Genomic DNA, 25263 nt, shown 5'->3' on the forward strand with positions numbered 1-25263 from the left:
TAAAGGCAGCCTGGCTGGTTCCCTCTCCTGCCGTCCCTTTAGTGAGGGGGGAGAGGTGGGGGGGAGAAGCGAGACGCATGTCCTAGCGCTACCAGAGACTGACAGCTCTGTTGCGTTCCTCGCCCTTTCGCTCATTGAATCCCCTTGTTAAAAAAACCTCGCGAGTTGAACTAATGAGATTTTGGAAGACTCTCTGTCCGGCAGCCAGCCCACCATAGAGAGCACTCCTAGAGCGGCCGATGCTGAAAGACTCGGCCCCGAGTTTTGAAATTGCGCGGAGCGGAGCGGGGCGGCGGCGGGGGGCGGCGGGCAGCAGCAGCCAGCGGCGGTGGCCTGGGAGAGCTGCGCAAGGGCTTGGTGAGGCTGCGGGCGGAACAGGCGCTCGTGCAACCCACTTCTCCAGCCGGGCAGAGCTCCATGCACTGACCTAGGGGGTATCCCGAATGTGCCAAGCCGCGGGAGCTGGAGGGCGGGCAGAGCGCCACATGGCTTGGCACCTTAGGGATTACCCCCTAGGTCAGTGAATGGTGCTCTTCCCGGCTGGAGAGGGGATTTGCCGGGCGGCTGCTCGTGAGCATGGTTACCTCATGGCTGCTTCGCCGCTGAGGCTGTGCCCGGCTCTTCGGGAGCCAGTTCACAAGGGAGCAGCCACCCGGCAGCCCCAAAACAATAAGCCCTCCCTGATAATAAACCCAAGGGCATATTTCGTGGGGCAAAAGAAAATAAGCCCCTGGCGTATTTTCAGGGAAACACGGTAGTTTAATTTTGCCTAGTTGCTGTGTGATTGGTAGTTGTGCTTTTGTTTTAAGAATTAATATTGTGTAGGTCATAATATGAGTATTACATGATATACACTATATTCCCAAAAGTATTCGCTCACAACTGAATCTGATTATTTGGATGGGTGAGCGAATACTTTTGGCAATATAGTGTATTTTGAATTAGTTCTAGATTTTTTTCTCTATCTGATGACAGCTATTTTTTTTTACAATAGGACTATGCAACAGCCAATGAAGATTTTCAGAACTCTCTTGAGCTGAACAAAAACCAGCCCACTGTTATGCTTTACAAAGGTTTATCCTTTTTTCACAGAGGGCTTCTAAAGGTATGGAATTCTTATCCTATGTTTCCACAAATGCAAAAAGTTACAATTATACTGCTCAGGTTGGTTGGTTTGGGAATGGTTGGGGTAGAAAAATAAAGAGACAAACAGACTTGTTTTTATACCTAACCATACCAATGCTTAATTTAACCAATTGTTGCTGTTTTTTCAAAAGTCAGTGGCTGCATATCATTACAAAGCCATAACTTGGCTTATTTGGCTTTGCCTTAGTACTACATAAGGACCAGATTACAATCAATTTTGTAAACAAGTTATGGTTAACATAAACCATGGCTTAGTGTGCATCAACCCAGTTCTTGTTTCTTCTATGTATTTTCTTAATGTTTCTTGAGTTCATATATCCTGGAAATCCTCAGGCTGAACCTGGAACATCACGTTTGCAAATCCATATTCGGATCTTGAACTCTATCTCTTGTCTAGAGTTTAATACTGTATTATTATCTGTATTCATGTTTGTAAATTTATCTGGGGATAAAAAATGCATGTTTTCACTTATAGAAATATTTTAATGTCACTTGTGTTTGTCATTTGTCACTTAACAGCCTAGACTTTTGATTTTGATTTTCGGTTAACTGATTATTGCAATGTCATTGGTATCTTTCCTCTTTACAAACCATTGAAATTTCTGTCACTGAACAAGCTGATTAAAGGCAGGCTGCCTTCTTTTCTTTCATTGTACTTAATGAGCTTGAAAAGACTTTCATTAGTCCTGACTGTCCTGCTTTATATTTAATTATATTACTTGCAGCATGGTTGGAAATTAAGACCAAAGACTTCTGAAATTTAAGTAATTATTTTAATTTGTGCCTGAGATTTATTATGCCATTTTTTTAAAGGCCAAGTTGTCATCTCTATTTTTGGGCCAGAGGGACGCTGTTAAAGTATTTCTGACAGATAAATTTAGAAGTCTGTATCTTTTTATCACATAGGCTGTTGTCTAATTTTAGTTCTTTGTTAAGTTTACCATGTGGTTGCTAGACTACATGATAGCTACTAGTCTTGTACTCTGTATTATAGTGCTTGCATGATATGGTTTCACACAAGTTCTAAAAAAATGAATATTTTGAAATGGTTTGCTTTATATTAAAATTAATTTGTACATAGTATATATAATCTTCCTAATAATTCCTGTCAGAAAGTAATTGTCCAGATCTTTCATCCAATATGTATGTACTCACTCACTCATTCTAAAAGGTGAATAGAAGTAATGGAAGTAGTTCTGTGTTGTGCTTTTCACAGGAAGCTATTGAGATATTTAAAGATGCTCTGAAGCAGAAATCAGACTTCATAGATGCCTATAAAAGTTTGGGCCAGGCTTATCGGTAAGCAGCTTCAAAATTCTCTTAATTTGAATGTTTCTCCAACAAATATGTATGTGGGAGGGAGATAACCCAATTAAACATTCACAAATTGGGTTTATAGAAAGGGACATTTTTGAGCAAGGGTGCAATGCTTGCTAGATGTCTCAAATGTTATAATTTTTCTGTCAAACATTATGTCACATAACTTATCTTTAATAATCATAATATTGATTATTTTAAACCCTATTTTAATAAATCCCATTTTAAAAATTTGCTAGATAAAAATACTAATTTGCTGTTGCTTTTTTATCTAATTGCTCAATAAAATAATTAGAGAACTTGGTAACTTTGAAGCTGCAGCTGAAAATTTTCAGAAGGCATTGATGCTTAATCAAAATCATGTCCAGACAATACAACTTAAAGGAAATATGTTTTATCATCATGGGAGCTTGGATGAAGCATTGAAAAACTTTAAGGTAAAGTTGGCAAAATTGGAGTATGTTATAAAAGTTCTGTCATGTTTGCTTATAACATCCCTTTGGAGAAACAGAAAGATGATAAGAAACAACATTAATGTTAGGCTGCGATATTGGATTTGATTTGATTCATAATCAAACTGGCTGCTATATTCTGCACTACCTGCAGCTACTGATGCCTCTCCAAGGGTATCTTCCTAGAGAACACATCACAATAGTCTAGCCAAGTAGTGATCAAGTGTGAGTCTACTTGGAGCTATAAGTAATGTACAAGTGGCACCGGGCAAGGCCTTTTCTAGCCATGGCTACATTCTGCCATGCAAGAAAGAGCTGTGATTCCAAAAGAACTCCAAAGTCACAAATACAGGTCCTCAACTTACAACAGTTCACTTAGTGACTGTTCAAAGTTACAACAGCACTGGAAAAAATGACTTATGGCCATTTTTGACACTTAAGACCTTCACAGCATCCCCATGATCATGTGATTAAAATTCAGATGCTTGGCAACTGGTTCATATTTATGACCATTGTGGTGGTCCCAAAGTTATGTAATCCCCTTTTCCGACCTTCTGACAAGCAAAGTCAATGAGGAAGCCAGATTCACTTAACAGCCGGGCTACTAACTTATTAACTGCAATGATTCACTTAACAACTGTGGTGAGAAAGATTGTAAAATGGGGCAAAACTCACTTAACACATGTCTCACTTAACAACAGAAATGTTGGGCTCAATTGTTGTAAGTCGAGGACTACCTGCAACCTCTTTCAAAGGGAGAAAAACCCCACCAGAACCCCACACAGTAACTCCTGGCACCAATGCCACCAGATTGCCCAGAAGTTTATTGACAGATAACAATTTTTTCTGGATAGTATCTCAGTTTGTTTTATTTCATCCAGACCCTGATAGACTCCAGGCACCAATTTGGCATTTCTACACCATATGTAGATCAGCCTGGAGTGGGGAAGCATAACCCAGTTCATAAATGTCACTTCCCCTCTTTGCAGAAGGGCAAGGGTCCCAGAGTGTGTAGCCTTAACAGAGAAGGTGTGCCTCTGTATCCATATTCCCTTTCCCTTTATATGGGAGTAGGCCCTCTCATTTCTCCCCTTCATGCATAGACCACACATATTCTACCTGGAGGAGATGTTCCTTAAGCCAAGTGACCTACACTTACGTTAAATTACCTACAAGCAAACTGGAGCCAAGTGACCTATAATTACGTTAAAAATGAACGTATTATGTTTAAATGAACAGAAAAATAGCCTTGTTGAAATAGCTTCCTGGAGGAAAAAAAACTTTTTTTTAAAAAAAAAGAGAAATTGTACTTGATGGATTTGAAATGTTACTCATGTCTTGGATTTATTGTCCCTTTTCAATGTTCTAGAGGTGTCTTCAAATAGAGCCATATAATGAAGTATGTCAGTATATGAAAGGTCTCAGTCATGTTGCCATGGGCCAATTTTATGAAGGAATCAAAGCTCAGACTAAAGTTATGCTAAATGATCCCTTGCCTGGTCAAACAGCCAGCACAGAATATCTGAAAGTGAAATACTTCAGGGGTAAGTTGCTGATAACAATATAATTAATGTTTTTATACAAATCTCTGTATATTTAACCACTGGATTTTATGGACGCTTTTTGAAAATAAAAGGCATTCTTCGTTTGCTGCTGTGATCTAGTTAATAATGTTATGCCCATATTTTATTTTATTTGAAACAGAAATGGTTTAATTACTTTGTCAACTTAACATATTTCTGGTCAGTGACTAATAAAGAACTAAACTACCAGAGAAATGAAATCATCTTCCTGGCCATTTTTCTAATATTTTCTCCATTCATGGGATGTTTTACTTAGAAATTTGTGTTACTGCAACTATTCAACTTTTTTTACTTCAAAGACTGAGCGATTGACAAAACCTCCAAAGCAGATAAAACAAGTTAAGACAATTGAGATAATTAACATATAGATGAAAAGAAGCTAAGACATCAGTTAAAAGGCTCGGCTATAGAAGTACATTTTGAGTGGAGAACCACCACTAGCAACTGTTTGATCTTCACAAATCATGCAAGCTGTTAGTTGCTTGCCAACTGTATAAAACTGTCTGCCACTTTGAAAATTAACAGGCCTGTTGTTTGGGGAAAATATCCAAATATGGCATTAAAATGTTGATAAAATTAGTACGAACCATATTGTCTTGCTTTAATTTTGGGGGAAGAGGAGAGAAGGATAAATCAGCTGAATTTCATATGGAGGTCTTTTGAAGAAATTATTAGGGAAAATATATCTCATTTTCTCCACAGAATATTCTCGCTATCTCCATGCACACCTTGATATTCCAGTTACAGAATACAACATAGATGCAGATCTTCCTGCCAAGTTTAAAGACCACTGGGTCAAGAATCTTCCTTTTTTGATAGAGGACTATGAAGAACAGCCAGGCCTACAACCAAATATACAGTGAGTGACTAAAATGCTATTTTCTTACCAGGATGGGCTAGAAATGTTTAAATGTTTAATCTAGAGCAACAGGCGTACTGTATATCTTTATGCACTCTTGTTTTTAAGCTTGTAGAATTCCATGCGTTTCTGTTTCATGTAAAATCTAGGAAGAAGAATTTGAAATGTTCTTTTTTTCAGCCATGCTCAATTGAATACAATTTTACAAAAGCAATAGTAGCTGCGATTTCTTGTTTCCAAAATAAATTATGTCAAGAACTTTAGAGATTCCAAACATGAAACTGTGAAAAAATTGATTTTGCAATCATTTATTGAACAAATAATTAACAGATATGGCATTTCCTTCTGTGGAAAAAATGTGTACAGTCTTAGTCTTAATGCCTGGAATTTTCCCCTTTGGCAAAAACAACCTCCAATTGGCATTTCTTATAACTGTCTACAGCAATGTTTCTGGGATTTGATGTCCAAACATCTTCAAGCTGCCAATGTTGAGAAACAATGGTCTACAGTCTCTGGCATTGACTGGGAAGAATTTTTTTAAGCTGTGTGACATTTGAGGGGTTTCTTGCATAGATAGCCTATTTCAAACCATCCCATAGCATCTTGGATTTAGGTTAGGTTAATTTTGACCATTTGAGAATCAACCATTTCTCCCTCCCTCCCCAGGCGTTCCTTGGTGTATAGTTTGGTGCTCCAACCTATAACATTTCCACCACCATGCTTTATAGTTAGTAATATTTCTGGTGAAATGCTATATTTTGTTTTCACCAAACATGTTTTTTGTACTGTGGCTAAATAATTTTGCCTTTCTGTCCACAATGCATTATTCCGGAAGTCCTGATCTTTATATAAGTGTTCATGAACAAACTTCAGTCTTGCCTTGGTGTTCTTTCTGGGCAGCAAAGATTTCTTCTTGGCACACTTCCCATGTAGATCTAATTGTGCAACTTCTTTCTAATGCTATACTTAAGTACCTTGACATCAGTATTGGCAAGGTTTATCCATAAGATTACATAATGTAATTCTAGGGTGCTTAGAGACTTCTTCCAGCATCTTGCCTTCTGCTCACAGGTTGAACTTACTGTGATGACCTGACAGATTGGTGGTTGTTTGAAATAATTTCTACTTGCAGATGAAATTTTCTGGATAGTGGAATGATAAATGTCAAGTTGTTTGGCCATCTTTCTAATCCCTTCCCAGACCGCTAAGCATTTACAACCTTCTTTCTGAAGACCTCAGACAATCTCTTGAACTAAGCATGGTGATACCACACACTTCAACAACGAAGGGAAAATCAAGCTAAATGTCTAAAGTGTAAATGAGACAGGCTCTTCACAAATCTTTCTAATGATTTGCATCTAATCTGGTTCACTTGATTCTAATTTTAGATATTTGAAGTAGTGATAAATGTAAGGGTGTACTTACTTTGTCCAGATGCAAGATTTGCGTATTATGTTTGTTTAAATTAGTCTACACAATGTAAAAGATGCATGATATTTGTTTTATCCCTGTATTAGTATTGTTGAAATGAAGATCAGGTATCTCTATGTTGGAATATCAAATATCTCTATATTGGAACACACACACACACCTTTGTCTATAACCTGTTGATGAAACAGTCACAGAAAACAAGCTGACCTTCTTTTATTCAGAGCATGTGAAATAGTTTTTTGAGCAGCTTCTTATCCATTGGCAGCAACATGGCACTTGAAAATTGAGAGCTTTGCATGCTTATTTGAAGAATGTGTGGCTGTTGAAACTCCTTTAGTCTGTAGGACTAAGCAAGATCCTGTTAGTAAAGAAACAATCTCAGATAACAGTACTGAACTGTCTAGCTAGACAATTATTAATATACAGGCAATCTTCACTTAATGACTGGCATTGGGGCTGGAATTTCCATTACTAAATGATGATAGGATCATAAAGCACAATGTCATATGACCACATTGCTTAGCCATAGCAGTTTTATTTATTTATTTATTTATTATTCATGCTTCTAGACCGCCCCCTCTCCCAAAAAGGGACTCGGGGCGGTGTACAGTCCATGCCAAATATATCAAAATACAATAAAATTGAATATATACAGTTAGAATGGAGGGGGTTAAAAATGGAATTAAAAGAACTGTACAAAGTTCTAGCAGTTGCTGTTGTTAAGCAAATCCTCTGATGTCATTAAGTGCAACATTGTGTGGTTGCCATTTGCTACCTCCTGCTGGTTTTCCTGTTGACTTTGCTTGTCAAAAGCCAGCAGTGAAGGTTCCAAATGGCAGTCATGTGACTGTGGGACGCTGCAACATCATAATGGCGGGCCAGTCACTGAATGCCCAGATCATGATTTCATGACCAGGAGGTCTCTGCAACCATCATAAGTATGAAGACTAGTATCAAATACCACTTGTCGTAAGTTTAAACAACTGCGGAAAAAGTGGTTGTTTAGTGTAGATGACGACGTTCTATATTCATAAATGAGAACATTGCCAAAAAACTTCTACTTTGGTGACAGTCAGTGGTCTTGCACCTTGTTTCTAATGTGGTTAATTCCTAATATTTACTATCTGTTTATGACTTCATAGAAACCCTCTTGATATTTCATATAAACTCTGTTATAATTTTAGAGATGTGCAGCTTCACAAATTTGAAAACTATAAGTCCTCAGTGCAAGAGATGATATGTGTAGCTAATCATTTGGGTTCATTAATGCAATATGAGACTGTTGGATTTCTCCCAAACAAGAGAATGCATAGAGGTAAGCTAGGAAAATATAATCTGAACATCATTTCTCTTGCTATCACAGTTGTCTATTTTAAAATATAGAACTATAAAACTTACTTTCCTCCAACTTGTAGTGCAGTTCATTTAGAGATTATGCAAAAATATTCAAGTATTTACAAGCTGTCATTTCTATGTATCAAATCTATCGAGGCAGCTATGCCCAGTGATATCCAACACCAGCTATCATTTATTTCATTGTTTCTCTTAAATTACAATCTGAGCTGGGTGTTAACCTCACTGAACACAGCAGGCCTGAGATTCAAAAATGGTGCAATTCAATATATGAAGAGAATAAATGTGAGTGGGCTGAACTTATGCCTACTTTGTTTGTTCTTCAGCAATGGGGCTAGCGGTGCTAGAAGTAATGCAAGCTGTACAGCGAACTTGGGTAAACTCAAAGGTGCGGATGAATGGAAAAACCAAGCTGATGCAATGGAGAGATATGTTCGACATTGCTGTGAAATGGAGACGGTAATAAAGGAGAACATTGATTAGGACTGTGCAAACTATTTGGAAAGGTGCTGTGGTGAAATGGAGCGGAAGTTGCAAGGGAAGCATCTTCAGTGTAATGCACAGACATTCTTAGAAAACCAAAAATGGGCCTCGCCAAACTTTTGAGAAATATAGAAATGTTTTGCAAAGTGCCCTTCCAAACAGTTTCTACAGTCTTCAAATATATTAAATTGATACTCATGAATTTTGCTGATTATCACTATCAGGAATTCTAGCTAAGCAGTCCTAAGTTTCGTAAAAGTAAAGATACAGTGGACTGAGGAAATTTACCTTACCCAGTTTCTGTGTGGTTTCTATTTCATTAGTTCTGGTTGGTAAACTTCAAAAAAAACTGGGGAAAAAATTCAGAAAAGAGACAAATGAAAGGACAATAAGATTTTCAATCTTCTTGGGAGAAGATTGCGTGGTTTAGAGTTCTTTAGCTTAGAAAAGGGCCATAGTAGAGATTTATCACATTATTCTAGAACTAGAAGCAGTGCACTTCTGAAAACCAGTCTCAGGGAAACAGAGATAGAGAAATATTACCCTCATAATTGTGAGCTTTCCAGAGGTAACTGGTTGCCACTACGGAACACTTAATTTGTACTAAAATGAACTACAGTTGGCTCCAGCAAGGCTATTCTTATAGGATAATACTTTTTAGCAGTATAACAAGTTTATACTTATGAATGCACTCAATTGAACCAATTAAATTTTCCCTCAGCTGGTGCTTTTCTTTGTGGAGTATGTTGGCATTTTTAGGATTTATTTAGTTCCCAGTTCTATACATACACAGAGCTTGATTTATATATTTTTATTTAGTGGCGGGAGGAGGTCAAGGTAAATTCTCATTAGAAAAATCATAACCATTGAGGGGCAACGGAGAGGAGCTAGATGAGACATTTGGGTTGCATTCATGATTTATAGTTAGGTTGTTTTATGTTCGCAGTCACAATCAGCTGTTTATTAACACTAAAATGGCATGAACTATAATTTAGCTCTCTAATTTAATCTCATGCAGCCTATTCTAGAAGCTAGCTCAATATGTTGTTGGAAAGAAGCAATAAAAATGTCAAATTGGATGTGACTTGATATAATCTTTAATGGGAGTAACACAGTTTGTCTTTGCAGGATAGCTGATCCAGACCATCCAGTGCTATGGTTAGACCAAATACCAGCTCAAAGCCTTAGCAGAGGTTTTAATAATCACATCAATCTTATCAGGTATGATGTTTCAGTGAAATTTTGTTTACTTCAGATGCTATAAAAGAATCATTTATTCTATATTAGGTTAATTCACAATATAAAGATTAGGATTTTAAAATTGGCCTTACATGTTATTTTATTATATTTTATATTTAATTTATTGTAAAACAAAATATAGTCCCTTCCTTTGTCCAGAGGATCAAGAAGTACAGTAACTACTGTATGTTATTCTGGAATCAAATCAATAATCCTCATTTCTTTCAAAAGTGCTGAGGTGGTAATTTTTCCTATATTGAAAGTAGCTCCTAAAATAGTAATAGTATCTCTATTATTCTATAGAATAATGCCTCAACAGGTCCTCACCATCTAAGAATAGATTTATCATTATATGTCCCCACTTCTCCTTCAAAACAAAACAGGATTCCATGCTGGAGCATCCCCAGAGAAGTGCAGGAAAGATCAGGCCACACTATGGTCAATTACAGGTGTTTTGGACTATGGTTTATATACATAGGCTGGCAAACTTTGCTTTTCCCAGAAATGCTGAGAAGTATTTGCTTTCACTAGCTTTGCTTATTTGGGGGGGTTTGAAGAACAGATAATTTTGAATCCTCTAAGTGTAATCCATCTAGTACAAAAAACCCTATCTGGCATTCCATGACTCTGGAAATATTGCTTATGGGTGGTCCAAACTAATTTTATTTTTAGGGTAACATAAAATGTTTCTATCTTTGATAGTTTACAAGTTTAATCTGGTTTTATGATGCTTCAGAAAGCACTGTAGCAACTGAGTGGCTATGACGTTCAGCTATCCTGATGCTGAATTCCTTTCATCTTTGATTCTGAGTGGAGTGGCGCTACCTTTCAGTGGAAGGAGGGAGATCACTCATGGCTTCAGTTATGAAGTATATGGACAGAAGGATTTTTGCTCCCTGAATGTTTGCTATTTTTACCGCTGTGATTATTTTGCACAATGTTTTAGTTTATAAAACTGTTCAGAATCATCTGGAATGGGGCAGCTTAACCATTCTGGAAACAAACAAATAAATAAATTCCTTCTGAGAGTTGTTGTGGTGGGCTGGGGGGTTAATATCTCAGTCATCTGTAAAGCATCTTGGTTGAACTCTAAATAACGACCTGCCATCCAAAGGGATTTTATTAGGATTGGTTCTTTCACGGTAACTTGAAAATTCTTCTGAGATTAAATAGCTTTATGTTATTTTCCAGGGCGCTGCTCTGGAGAGTCCAAAGAAGGGTTAAACACAGCCAATCTGCCCAGAACTGAATTGAAACTTTAAGCCACGCCTCTGGTGCCGACTCTCCCCAGATTTTTTCAATTCAGCTAGCCCAGTAGACGCGCTTTAAGATTTTCTCCAGTTCTAAGATTGATTCCTTGGACTCTCCAGAGGAAGAATAATTTTTTAAAAACAGTATATTTAAGGATTTTTAGAGCAGGCTGGTGAGTTTAAATTTAAGTTTGTTTTTTTCCCTTTTTAATTGGGTTTTTCTCACCCTTTCGGCTCTCCTGGAGTCCGGGGCTTTGCTCTGGCTCCTAGAAGCCACAGGCAGCTGTTGGGGGAAGCGCGTGGGTCGGAGTGCCGACGCCAGCGCTGTTGGGGCACCCCTACTGGGGGCCGATTCCCACTGGAAGCCCTCCGTTGCAATTTGTGCTTCTAGCAAGTCAAATTGCTGCGTGGGCTTCCAGGGCAGCCATTTTGGCTTCTTCCCTCTTTAAAATTGGCGCGCAAAGCTCCGGTGAGTTCCGGCCGCCATTTTGGATTGCGCAATCTTCCGGCTTTACTTTTAAAAGTTTTTTGCCGCAGCTGCCTGGTGCCTGGCTCTTTGCAGGAGCCGCGTGGAGTCAGACTTGCCCGGTGTGACCGGCGACCTGGGCCCCAATCCAAGCAAGTGATAGCGGCGTGGGATCGTGGCCTGCTGGGTCGCCTCCTTTACTCTCCTGCAGGCGCTGGGAGCGAATTCTGCTCGCGCCTAAGAAATTCCAAGCTACTTCAGGCCTTGCAGTTTCTCTGTCTCCTCAGGAGCATCGTGCTGCGGTGGGCTTTCTGGAGGTGGTGAGTGGTGGTTTCCCATCCCCCTACTGCCCCAACCAGTGATTGTTACCATGGCAGATCAGGTCCCTGAGACTTCTGAGGGTGTCTCTTCCAGAGCCCCTGTAAGACAGGCCGGGAAAGCTGCCAGGGAGGCCATTAGAGGGAGTAAGCCTTACTCCAGGCATGGCCCCAAGCAGGGCTCAGGCCTAGACAAAGATGCATTAAGGCGACAGAAGGCCTTAGAAAAACAGTTTTCCAAAGCCCAACAGCAGGCCCAATCTTCCCTTTCGGTGTCTCCTGGGGAGCCCTCCAGGGAAATTCCTCCAGCCCAGGGAGGCCCCATTTCTGATAGTGAAGAAGAAGGGGATTCCTTGGCCATGGCAACTTCTCCAGGCCATTCCATGGCTGATCAGGCTGATCTCTTTGCCTGTCCCTCTGATATGGAGGAGGGACCAGCTCCAATGGGGCCCTTAGCCCCTCAACAGCCGATCCCCGGGCCCACTCAAAGGGTTCGCCCCATTGAGGCCCAAGGGCCTAACCTATCCACTGAAATGCAGGAAATAATTAACAGGGCCATTTCCCAGGGCATTGAGGCAGGCATGCGAAAAGGTGGCAAGCGCACTCGCAAGACCCACCATTTGCAACCCCAGGAGGATTCCAGAGAGATGACTCCTAGCCTTCCACCTCCGTCCCTGCATTCTTCAGTGGCCTCTGATGAGTCAGACTGGGAGGAAGAAGAGGAATTTCTTCCTAGGCAGGAAGCTGAATTCTCTGGGGATGAGGCAAGCCCCGCCAAAAAGCCGGCCTTTTCAGGCTTATTTAATTTGGATAATTTCAAAACCATTTTAGATAAGGCTAAGATCTCAACTCATATGGGGTCCACCCCCCCCAGCTCAGGTGGTTGTAGACCCTGATGATCTATCTGGGGATCTCTTTGAGGAACCCATTTCGGTCCAGGAAATAGTTCCTGTACCCAAGATGTTCCTCAATTTAGTTCAAGACAGTGGGCGCAGCCAGCTACCATGGCTACCCCCAGCAGCCATGACAAGAAGCTATATACGGTGGATGCCAGCCTGGAGGAGCTGCTCAAGCTCCCTCCTATCGATCCCCCTGTAGCGGCTCTTACCTCCTCTTCTGTGCTCCCTCCTGACCTGTTGGAGGGGCTCAAGGCTGAGGACAAGAGAACCGAAACTGCTTGTCACAAGACCCATCAGGCAGCTGCATGGGCCATTAAGTCCTCCGCTTCAGCCTCCTTTTTCTCCAGGGCGGCTCTCCTGTGGCTGAGGCAGTTGTTGAGGAAGATACCTGCCAAGGACGTTAAAGTAAGGCAGGATATCAATAAAATCATGGCAGCCACAGAGTACACTGCTGATGCCACTCTGAATGCTGCTAAGTTTGCCTCGTGTGCCCTAGCGTCTAATATTACTTCCAGACGCCTCCTGTGGCTTAGGCACTGGAATGTGGATATGCGCTCCAAATGGAAGCTTGTTACTGCCCCTTTAAAGGGGACAAGCTGTTTGGTGAGGTCCTTGATCCAGTCCTTGTGGAAAACAAGGACAAAAAGAAAGTGATGCCATCAGTCACCAAAAAGCCTGATCGTAAAGGTCCTGGCTCTTACAGGAGGGAGGCCTTTCGGAACAATGAGCCCTCCACCAGCTCCGCCCCCTATCATCGGGCGTATCCCCAGCAGGGTGAGCGGTCTCAGGACCGTCAGTCCTTTCGAGACAGAGGTCGCCAGCAGCCCTTCTCCAAGCGGCCATTTCGGGGGGGCTCCGGCTCCCGACCCTTTAGGAGGTATAAATGACCATCACAGGTCAGCTCCCATAGGAGGGCGGTTGCAGTTCCACGCCAAATGGGAGCAGACCACGTCGGACCAGTGGGTTCTTCAAACGGTCCGCATGGGTCTCACTTTAGAATTCTGGTCCCCCCCTCCCCGCCACTTCATCCGGTGTCCAGTTCCCTCAGGGTTAGTCAAAAGATCCCTCATGGAACAGGAGATAAGGCACCTCAAGGAGATCAGGGCCATAGAACCTGTCCCAGCAGGCCAGGAAGGAAGAGGGTTTTACTCCATCCTGTTTCTGGTCCCCAAAAACTCAGGAGGGTGGAGGGGGATATTAGATCTAAAGAGGTTCAATCACCACGTGACATATCGCAGGTTCAAGATGCAGTCCCTCCAGTCCATCTTGGGGGCATCAGGCCAGGCGATATACTAACGTCCATAGACCTCAAAGAGGCCTACCTCCACATCCCTATCCGCAAAGCCCACCGCAAGTTCCTGAGGTTCTCTTACGTGGGCCTCCATTACCTCCGGGACCACGGGTTCACCATCAACCTGGAAAAAAGTCATCTCGTTCCCACGACCAGACTGAAGCATCTAGGGGCCGTCATCGACACCACCTCGGGCACGGTATCCCTGTCCCCGGAAAGGGTGGCCAGCCTTCGGGAGATGGTCGTTCAGGTGCAGCAGTCACGTCTAGTCAAGGTGGTTCAGCTCTCACAGCTCCTCGGTAAGATGATCTCGTGCCTGTCAATCGTGCCTTGGGCGAGACTTCACTCCCGTCCCCTTCAGTGGCTCCTGCTTCCATATCAAAGAACAAACGAAAGCAGCTCAACAAGACTGATTCCAGTTCCAGCAGAGGTACGTCGCTCTCTAAGTGGTGGTTGTCTCCGGCCCTGTTAAAGGGGTCGCCATTCAAGGAGCCAGTCAGGCTCACCATCACAACGGATGCCAGCCTGTTCGGTTGGGGGGCCCACTGCCACAACCAGCTCGCACAGGGCAGGTGGTCCCCTTCCGAAGCCGCTCACAGCATCAACTGGCTGGAGCTGAGGGCAGTCAGGCTTGCGCTGAAGCGCTTCCAGAGCACCGTTCAGGGCCACCACGTGCGCATCATGACAGACAATGTTGCCACCAAGGCGCACATCAATCGACAGGGGGGAACGCGGTCCAGATCCCTGATGAAGGAGGCGGAGCTCTTGGGTCGATGGGCGGAGAGGTATCTCCTTTCTCTTCAGGCGGAGCACATCTCGGGCACGAGCAACACCCAGGCGGACTGGCTGAGCAGATCCACAGTCGACCACTCGGAGTGGCGTCTACATCCGCTGCTGTTCCAGCAACTGTCCCAGAGGTTCGGCCTCCCGCTGGTGGACCTGTTCGCCACCGCGGCCAACGCGCATCTTCCGCGGTTCTTCACAAGGTTCCACGACCTGAGGGCGGAAGGAGTCAACGCGCTGCACGGCCCGTGGCCGAAAGGTCTGCTTTACGCTTTCCCCCCGCTACCTCTTCTTCCCAGAGTCATCAGGAAGATCCTAGCAGAGGAGGCGGAGGTGCTGCGGGTAGCACCGTACTGGCCCAGGAGAACCTGGTTTGCAGACTTGGTGAGTCTTTCGATCACACCACCGTGGCGGATTCCTCCACAGGACATCTCTCTCAGCCAGGGGGCCCTTCAACATCCAGAACCCCAGTGGCTGCAGCTGGCCGTCTGGCACTTGAGAGGGATCTCCTAAGCAGAGGCAAGTTGTCAGACAAGGTGATTGGCACCATCCAAGCGTCACGACGGCAGTCCACGACGCGCATCTACGACGCCACTTGGAAATCCTTCGCCAGCTGGTGCACGGCTCATGGTACGTCTGCGCCCCTTGCTTCGGTTCCTGTCATCCTGGACTTCCTGCAGGAAGGTTTGGACAAGGGCCTGGCACCTAACACCCTGAGGCGCCAGGCGGCAGCCCTGTCAACCATCCTCTCAGTTGAGGGCTATGCATCTCTTGGCCGGAATCCGACCATCCGCAGTTTCCTCAGGGGAGCGACCAACCTGAGACCCCCAGTGGTCCACAGATACCCATCTTGGGATCTCAATGTAGTGTGCGGTCCCTCATCGGGCCCCCGTTTGAGCCCATTAAGACGGCCAGTCTCAGACACCTCACATTCAAGTCGGTTTTTCTGGTCGCTATCACGTCTGCTCATCGCATATCGGAACTGGCTGCCTGTCAGTCAGAGAGGACTTGTGTCTCATTCGTAACGACAGAGTAATCCTGAGGCTGGACCCTTCCTTCAGTCCGAAGGTCAATTCCGGGTTTCATCGGGCGCAGGAGGTGGTCCTTCCGGATTTTTGTCCGCATCCTCGGCACCCGAGGGAAAAGCGCTGGCACATGCTGGATGTGCGCAGGACTATTCGCAGATACATCAAGCGCACGGCCAGTTTTCGGAAATCCGAATCTCTATTCGTCTCCTTTCAACCAGCTTCTCAAGGCAAGAAGGTCTCTTCATCTACCATCGGCGGATGGCTGCGAGCCTGCATTGCGCTTGCCCACGTTTTACAGTCCGTTCCTGTGCCTCGCAATATCACAGCACATTCGACTAGAAGCGCCGCCACCACAGCTGCCTGGTCTACACAGGCACCGATTGAAGAGATCTGCAAGGCGGCCACCTGGACTTCTCTGTCTCCATTTGTCCAAAATTACAAACTGGACAGTTTTTGCATCGGCGGAAGGGGCCTTTGGGAGGCGTGTTCTTCAGGGCATCCATACCAGCGGAGCGACCCTGATGGCTGAGCCTTCCCGCCCTAGTGACAGTTAGCTTGGGCATGTCCCTTCTTTGGACTCTCCAGAGCAGCGCCCTGGAAAATGACCATTGTCTTACCTGAAGGGTCCTTTTCAGGGCGCTGCAACGGAGAGTCCACCCCGCCCTGGGGTCTATTCTCCGCTTGTGTTTGTGAAGTCACAGTGTTGTTTGTTGTTTCTGTTATTGTTGTTGGACTATTTTTGACTTGTTCCATATTAGACTTCCAGTTGAAGTTTCAGCGCGCAACTGTTCCACGTCTTCATTGAATAAATCTGGGGAGAGTCGGCACCAGAGGCGTGGCTTAAAGTTTCAATTCAGTTCTGGGCAGATTGGCTGTGTTTAACCCTTCTTTGGACTCTCCGTTGCAGCGCCCTGAAAAGGACCCTTCAGGTAAGACAATGGTCATTCTCGTAGTTTAGAATTCAAACACTGCATTATTAAAATATATTACCTAGGAGTAATGCTCATTGCAAAAGAGACTTATGAATTAAATACAATTATTATGTATAACTTGCATTTAGATTACAAATTCAATATACATGGAGAATAAATTTACATTCATTCATTTTATGAATGTGATAATTTATAATATAATTGTTCATAATTTTCTCCTCTTACCATATTACTGTTCAACCTTGATTCTTATACAAAGATTATTAAGAATAAATTAAAAGTTTTGCAAGGCTCGGAATATTTTATTGTTCATATACTCCAGATTTCATAGCAAGTAGGTATTGGGAAAAAAAACCTCTTGAGAGCACAGTTCATAATCCAGTGTCATGTATAAAAATTGTGCATGTCCTTTAATTATTCATGTATGAATGATCTCTTTAATCTATCTTTAATATCCATTTAAAAATATTTCTATCTACAGGGGCCAGTTTATTAACATGAGATACACAGAGTATTTTGACAAGATACTTCATTTTATCAAAGACAGGATCCTTGTTTATCATAGGTACATTTTTCTTGCAATTTTATAGTAATTTTTGTTATTTATAAAGCATTTAAGACTAGATGCCCTGTATGTGTATATATCAATACATGTATTCTGGCTGTATATTTATCATCTGAATAAAGTGAGATAAATATTATGAAAAAAACCCCAACTGTTAGAGATCAAAAACTTAATTGCAAGAGCATGTATGCAAATATCAAGAATCAGTGAATTTTAGACAATGGGGCGGAAAGAGAGATATAAAAGAACAGGGCAGAAAATGGGAAAAATATTCTTAGGTTGGCCAAAAGAAAAAGACCAGCTAAAGAAAGTATATGGGAAACTAGAGAGAAAAATTAAGGAATTCAAAAACTATGGATTAAAAGTGTGAAAAAATATTTAGTAATAAAAAGAAGGTAATCTGAGAAATATTGTATGATATATCCTGTTTTCATGCTAAATAAATGTAAATAGAATCTCATGATGAAATATTTACCTGAAATTGTGCTAAAATCCTTTTCAACTGAAATTGTGCTAAAATCTATTTTAGTGGTAATAACCACAAAGAATTATTGGAAGTTCGTGAAGCATTGGAGCAGGTACATAAGGTAGAAGATCTTCTTCCAATTATGAAGGTATTTTTCTCTTTAACCTATTTTTATTAATATTAGAAATTCGATCAAACATAACTGTAGAAATTAAATATTAAAACTTGCCCATTATGTCATAATGTATTTTTCGGACTATAAGATGCAACTGACTATAAGACACACCTAAATTTACAGGAGGGGGGAATTTTTTTGTTGCCTCCGTGTGTCACGTTTTCGCCCTCCCTGGCCCCCAGAAGCACTCTGCAGTGTTCTGCACAGCCCATTTTTGGGCTCCTAAGCCCTCCATGCGTCATGTTTTCACCCTCCCAGGCCCCCAGAAGCACTCTGCAGTGCTCCACACATCCCATTGTTGCAAAAAACGGGCCCGTTTTTGGACTCCAAGCCCCCTGTGTCGTGTTTTTGCCCTCCCAGCCCCCCAGAAGCTCTCTGCAGTGTTCCACACAGCTCGTCTTCACCAAAAATAGGCCCTTTTTTGGGCTCCCAAGTCCTCTGCGTCACGTTTTCGGGGGAGGGCACCACCAGAAACACTTTGCAGGCCGAAAATGTGCCCGTTTTTGAGCCCAGCTTTGGTGAAAACAAGCCATGTAGAGCACAGCAGAATGCTTCTGGGGGCCTGGGAGGGCAAAAACGTGAAGCGCAGAGGGCTTGGGAGGCCAAAAACATGCGGAGCACTGCAGAATGCTTCTGGGGGCCGGGGAGGGCGAAAACGCGACACACAGAGGACTTGGGAGCCATAGATATCTAGGATTATATTGAAAATAAAATTAGAAGCACATAGCTATTATTGTGAAGCCATTCTTTTCCTGTGTCCTGTAGAATTCATTTAAATTGGATGTCACAATTCTTAGCACCATGACTTAATATTTGTAAGGTGTTACAACTTATACATTATTGTTATTTCCTTTGACTGTTAATTTTTGCTTTATACCAGTGTTTCTCAATCCCAGCACTTTCAGATGTAATATACAGTAGTTATCATATTTCTCATTTACTATAGAGCCCAACTTTCAGATGTGTGGATTTCAACTCTCAGGCTAGGGAATTCTGTGAGTTGAAGTCCATGCATTTAAAAATTTGGGCTTTATAGTAAATAAGAAATGTGATAACTACTGTATATTACAAATAAAGCTGTTTAACAAATACATTATGGTTGTTTTTTAAAAAATGAAAGTGTTATTTTCTTTGAAGAAAGAAATCACTGACAAAAGCAGATTACAGGGGAGCAGTCTGATAGTAGGAGATCTGTAAGCAAATTTGATTAATAAATAAACACATCTATATCTAAATGACCACTCTTTCTGCAACCATTTGAACTTACAACATAATATATATATATGTGATGGAAGGACCAGAAAGTGGGGTTGAAAGCCAAGCTGAGTGGGATCATTTATTTTCTTTTCTCTTTATTTCTTCTTGCTAGGTAGCAATTTCTCTTGCTAGAAGTCCCTTGCAGGGTGACTTTAAAAGAGGTTTACAGGCATTAATTGTATCTTGTCTAGGATGAGTCTAGTCCTAACGTAGGAAACTCTGCTCTTTTAAATAGCTCCTGGAATAATAAGTGAACATCTTCTGGCACCGAGATGATGCACTAGCTAGGGAAATAAATCCTGTCCTTTTAGTATTGTTGTAATTTGCATTAAGTAGTATAAGAACATTTCAGTCTATTTTGAACATTTCTTTTGGCATTTTTGTAAAGCAGCTTAATAGTAAAACAAGAGATGGTTTTACCATCCACACCAAAGTCCCAAGCCTCAAAAATCCAGGAAAGGAATATGATGGATTTACTATTACTTTAACAGGAAACAGGTAAGTCTTTCTTTTATATTATGACACACAGATCTTTATTTTAAATTAGCATGTCAATCAATTGAAGCCTCAGTTTTAAAGCGGTTTCAAAGAAACCGCTTTAAACTCCATATCATTTGAAGCTTCCTGAAGCTAGGATTGGAGCTGCTGGAGAGAAGGAGGGGGTGAGTCACAAGACAAAGACACTGAGGTGGGGGCCCGCGCGCCTAACGGCGCGCGAATCATATATCTATAAACCAAAATAGCAATACATTCTGGATTAGTGTGTTTGAGATTGTGATTTTATTTATTTCAAAATGACTGGCTTAGTTCAATGTAATAGCTGTTTTGCACCTGTCTTTCGCAGTACTCTTTTCAAATTTGGATACTGTCCCCTTTGTAAACAAATTACGAGTCTACATAGGCAGATTACCTATCTAGAATCTGTAATCTGTGCTCTCCAAGCAGAAACTAGGTGTCTACGTCAGCCATTCCACTCTATGGTGAAGCCACACTATCAGCCCCCTCTGCCACAAAGATCTTGCAGGAGAAGAGCTGTCTGGACAACAGTGAGATCTGGCAGGGTGAGAGCTGTGAACCATAAACCCAAAGCTTTTGCTGTGACCCAGCAAAACAGATATAGTGCCCTTGCTGACCTTAATGGGGACACTAAAGAGATAGGTCAAGGCAGTTGTGATAATGATGACTCAAATAAGCAGGGGATCGTGGTCCAAAACGAAGAACTTTCTTCGGAAAGGCGAAAAGGGGAACCAGGTATCACACATCAGTCGCAGAAGAAGATCAAGGTATGTAAAAAGAGAAGTCACCTTCTGGTTGGTGATTCAATCGTAAGAGATGTTAATTTAGGAGAGGATAAGGAGGTTTTAAAAGAGGTCAGGTGTCTGCCAGGTGCTACTGCCAGCAGAGACAAGAGGCGTATTCTTAAGATAGTCAAGAATGCAAGTAAGGACTGTGACGTTGATGCTATTATACATCTTGGCACTAATGATCTATCCCAGAAAGATGTACTTTCTGTGCAGAATGATTTCCAGAACTTGGGGTATGAACTTAATAGTATAGGTTGTAGGCTTATCTTTTCAGAGGTTTTACCTGTATATAAGGAACAAAAAGGGAAGGGCCAGCGTGTAGCAGAGTTTAATGTTTGGCTAAAGGAGTGGTGTAAAAGGGAAGGCTTTGGTTTTATTAGTCATGAAGCCTGTAGCTGGTCCAATGAAAAACTGTACAAAAGAGATGGGTTGCACCCATCCAAGAAAGGAACTGAGTTACTTGGCATTAAATTCACAGATTTTCTTGATAAACATTTAAACTGAAGAGCGGGGACAGAGAATTAATAGATACAGAACATCTCTGTCCCCAGCAAACTAAAATTCATAGGGTTATAAATGCATGTAACATAGATGTGTGTGTGGGTAAGATTATCACTCCTGCTGTCAAGCAAAACCAAGCATGTAATAGTGATTGTCATACCATGTGCATGAATCACACAAGTGGCAAGAAAATAGGGGCAGTCAGGCATAATACAGGTTATGTAGACAGTAAACACAAGGTCAATCAAAATGGACTCAAATGTCTATATACCAATGCACAGAGTATGAGGAATAAACAGGGAGAATTAGAAATTCAAGTAAAAGAGGGCAGATATGATATTATTGCCATTACAGAAACTTGGTGGGATGAAACTGACAAATGGAACATACAGCTAGAAGGATTTAAATTATTTAAAAGAAATAGACCAAATAAAAGAGGAGGTGGAGTTGCACTATATATAAGAAATAACTATGTCTCTACAGAAATAGAGCACAACAATAATGAGAACTATCTTGAATGCATTTGGGTCAATATTAAAGGTTGTGGGGGAAATGACATTGCCATAGGTCTATACTACAGGCCACCCAACCAAGCAGAGGAAGAAGATGAACTTTTTGCTAGTCAGCTAACTAAGGTATGTAGGAAGCACACCACAATAGTAATGGGAGATTTTAACTACCCTGACATCAACTGGGAAACAAACTCTGCACCAAGTGGAAGATCCAACAGGTTCCTAACAAACCTAGCAGACAACTTTGTTTTCCAAAAAGTAGAGAAGGAAACAAGGGGATCAGCCATACTGGACTTAATTCTCACTAACAGAGAGGAAATGATAGAAGGTGTTGAAGCCATAGGAACCCTGGGGGCAAGTGACCATGCAATATTGGAATTCAACATTATCCAAACACAAGTAGTAGAACAAAGTCAAACTAGAGTCTTGGACTTTAAGAAAGCTAATTTCAATAAACTTAGAGAGAGCTTGGGAAAAATTCCATGGATGAGAATCCTCGAGGGGAAAACAACTCAAGAAGCTTGGGAAATTTTGAAAAATGAGATTAGAAAAGCCCAGTCTAACACAATACCAATGAAGAAGAAAAACAACAGCTCCCAAAAGAAACCAGCATGGCTGCATAAACAACTATCTGACAAACTGAAAGACAAAAAAAGTAAGTATAAAAAGTGGAAGGAGGGGGACATAACTAAGGCAGAATATCAGCAAATAGCCCGAGCCTGTAAAGATGAAGTGAGGAAAGCTAAGGCTCACAATGAAGAAAGGCTTGCCACAAAAGTAAAAATTAACAAAAAAAGCTTCTTCCAACATGTTAAAAACAAGAAAAAAGTTAAGGAAACAATTGGTCCATTGCTAGGAGAAAGTGGCAAGAAGGTGACAAGCAACAGGGAGAAAGCAGAACTATTTAACTCATGTTTTGCATCTGTCTTTACACAAAGGGATAAAACAGTCCAACCTATCAAAAGCAGCACCACAAAATTAGGAACACAAATTGAAATAGGGAAGAAAATGGTAAGTGAGCACCTGTCTACCCTAGATGAGTTCAAATCACCAGGACCGGATGGATTACACCCCAGAGTTCTGAAGGAACTAGCAGACGAGATCTCAGAACCACTGAATTATATCTTTCAGAGATCCTGGAACACCGGGGAACTACCAGAGGACTGGAAAAGAGCTGATGTGGTTCCCATCTTCAAAAAAGGGAAAAAATTAGATCCAGGAAACTACAGACCTATCAGCCTAACCTCAATACCAGGAAAGATTCTGGAAAAAATAATCAAGCAACGAATTTGCGAACACCTAGAAGCAAACAAAGTAATAGCCAAAAGCCAACATGGATTTGTCAAAAACAGATCATGCCAGACTAATCTTATTGCATTCTTTGATAATGTGACAAAATTAGTGGACCAGAGGAATGCCGTTGATATAGTTTACTTGGACTTCAGTAAGGCTTTTGATAAGGTAGACCATAACCTACTACTAGATAAAGTAGAAGAATGTGGGTTAGACAGCATCACCACCAGATGGATTGGTAACTGGCTGACCAACCGCACTCAACGTGTAGTTCTCAATGGAACTGCATCTACATGGAGGGAAGTATGCAGTGGAGTACCCCAAGGCTCTGTTTTAGGCCCAGTATTCTTCAACATCTTCATCAATGATTTGGATGAGGGAATAAATGGGGAACTCATCAAATTTGCAGATGATACCAAGCTGGCAGGAATAGCCAACACTCCAGAAGATAGGCTTAAGATACAGAAGGATCTTGACAAACTTGAACATTGGGCACTATCTAATAAAATGAAATTCAATGGTGAAAAGAGTAAGGTTCTACATTTAGGCAACAAAAACGGAATGCACAGGTACAGTATAGGTGATACCATACTCAGTAGTAGTAACTGTGAAAGGGATCTTGGAGTCCTAGTGGACAACCATTTAAATATGAGCCAGCAGTGTGCAGCAGCTGCCAAAAAAGCCAACACAGTTCTAGGCTGCATCAACAGAGGGATAGAATCAAGATCACGTGAAGTGTTAATACCACTTTATAATGCCTTGGTAAGGCCACACTTGGAATACTGCATTCAGTTCTGGTCGCCACGATGTAAAAAAGATGTGGAGACTCTAGAAAGAGTGCAGAGAAGAGCAACAAAGATGATTAGGGGACTGGAGACTAAAACATATGAAGAACGGTTGCAGGAACTGGGTATGTTTAGCTTAAGAGAAAGAAGGACTAGGGGAGACATGATAGCATTATTCCAATATCTCAGAGGTTGCCACAAAGAAGAGGGAGTCAAACTATTCTCCAAAGCACCTGAGGGTAGAACAAGAAGCAATGGGTGGAAACTAATCAAGGAGAGAAGCAATTTAGAACTGAGGAGGAATTTCCTGACAGTGAGAACAATTAATCAGTGGAACAGCTTGCCTCCAGAAGTTGTGAATGCCCCAACACTGGAAGTCTTTAAGAAGATGTTGGATAGCTATTTGTCTGAAACGGTATAGGGTTTCCTGCCTAGGCAGGGGGTTGGACTAGAAGACCTCCAAGGTCCCTTCCAACTCTACTATTGTATTGTATTGATACTAAAATATCTTACCATTTATCTGCAAAGCTGGACTTTTTGAACTTTAATTGCTTTAGTCAGGTACTTTTAGTATTTTATGCAAGTCTGACATTGTCAGGAGGTCACTGTCCATTTAGCTTCTTGTTTATGCATCAGAATTGTGTAGACTAGATCTTATCTATGGTTTTTAACTTTCCTATTCAATAAGTGCATTAGAACCCATAGTCTTTTTGTATTATCTAGTGTATGTTCATTGGTGTATAGCAGTGTAGTTATACTGATGCAAATCAGTTTACATAAGACACTGACCGGCTATAAGCTGAGGGTATATATCAGTCCAGTATCTGATATTTTTTTAATATAAATGATGCTGCTCTTCAATGGTTACATGATCTAGACTTTGGTATTTGAACATAGATCTTTTCAACATTTAGATCTATTTTACTGTGTTTTACACAGTAATCTAGGTGAAATGTATATTGCTACTCCATGTATGACATGCCATGCGCTAAATAAATAAGACAGAAAATCCTCCTTCAGAGATTAGTGCACAATCCTATGCAAAACATGTGATAGATGCATTTCCACCGCTTCATTTCTTTCCTTTTCTATTATGACCAGAAAGAAGAATAACTAGAATTTAGTTTTATTCTGGTACATTTCTGGTTTGTAACCCTCTTTAGGGAATGTGTGGTTTAGAAATATGAACTATAATGAACAAAAGTAATTAGCAAATAGGTCATTTTAAAATAAATGCTAGATTTACTTCTTTACTATTTGCTCATTAATTTTATTATTCCTTTTTTTCTTTCATTGTATTGCTTTTACTTTTTTAAATTACTTTATAGCAATTTACATAGTAATATAGTACAGTAAATTTACATAGTAAATTACAGAAGCTACTTTTTAACATATTTCTGAAATTTTATTAAAGGAGAACATAAAATGTGAGCTTTGTAGATAAGCTCATGAACATGGTGATAAATCATGGGATAGCCTGTCATGCAGAAGTTCTGATATTCTGTTTTCATGTCTGGATTACACCCATCACAAATCATGGATATGTCAATCCATAAAACTTTGCTGCTGTTCTTTT

At 41.4% G+C, this 25263-nt stretch overlaps 1 protein-coding gene across 3 annotated transcripts in view; it reads left to right on the forward strand.

Annotated features, from left to right (window-relative positions):
* TTC13 (tetratricopeptide repeat domain 13) overlaps positions 1 to 25263 on the forward strand; it is a 45458-nt gene that overhangs the window by 16451 nt on the left and 3744 nt on the right. For 2 of the 3 annotated variants that reach the window (XR_014174627.1, XM_081944119.1), the window contains exons 8-18: positions 995 to 1105; positions 2363 to 2445; positions 2759 to 2900; positions 4285 to 4459; positions 5201 to 5357; positions 7973 to 8103; positions 8468 to 8600; positions 9753 to 9845; positions 17311 to 17394; positions 17924 to 18008; positions 19681 to 19790. Coding sequence is in view for 2 of the 3 variants with exons in the window: in XM_081944119.1 (XP_081800245.1) it covers positions 995 to 1105; positions 2363 to 2445; positions 2759 to 2900; positions 4285 to 4459; positions 5201 to 5357; positions 7973 to 8103; positions 8468 to 8600; positions 9753 to 9845; positions 17311 to 17394; positions 17924 to 18008; positions 19681 to 19790 (1304 nt within the window). In the remaining variant the exon portion in view is untranslated. The remainder of the gene's footprint in view (positions 1 to 994; positions 1106 to 2362; positions 2446 to 2758; positions 2901 to 4284; positions 4460 to 5200; positions 5358 to 7972; positions 8104 to 8467; positions 8601 to 9752; positions 9846 to 17310; positions 17395 to 17923; positions 18009 to 19680; positions 19791 to 25263) is intronic. The other variant, XM_081944120.1, reaches the window with a different exon arrangement.

The sequence above is a fragment of the Natrix helvetica genome, assembly GCF_964273705.1.
Source record: "Natrix helvetica genome assembly, chromosome: 2".
Taxonomy (NCBI): Eukaryota; Metazoa; Chordata; class Lepidosauria; order Squamata; family Natricidae; genus Natrix; species Natrix helvetica.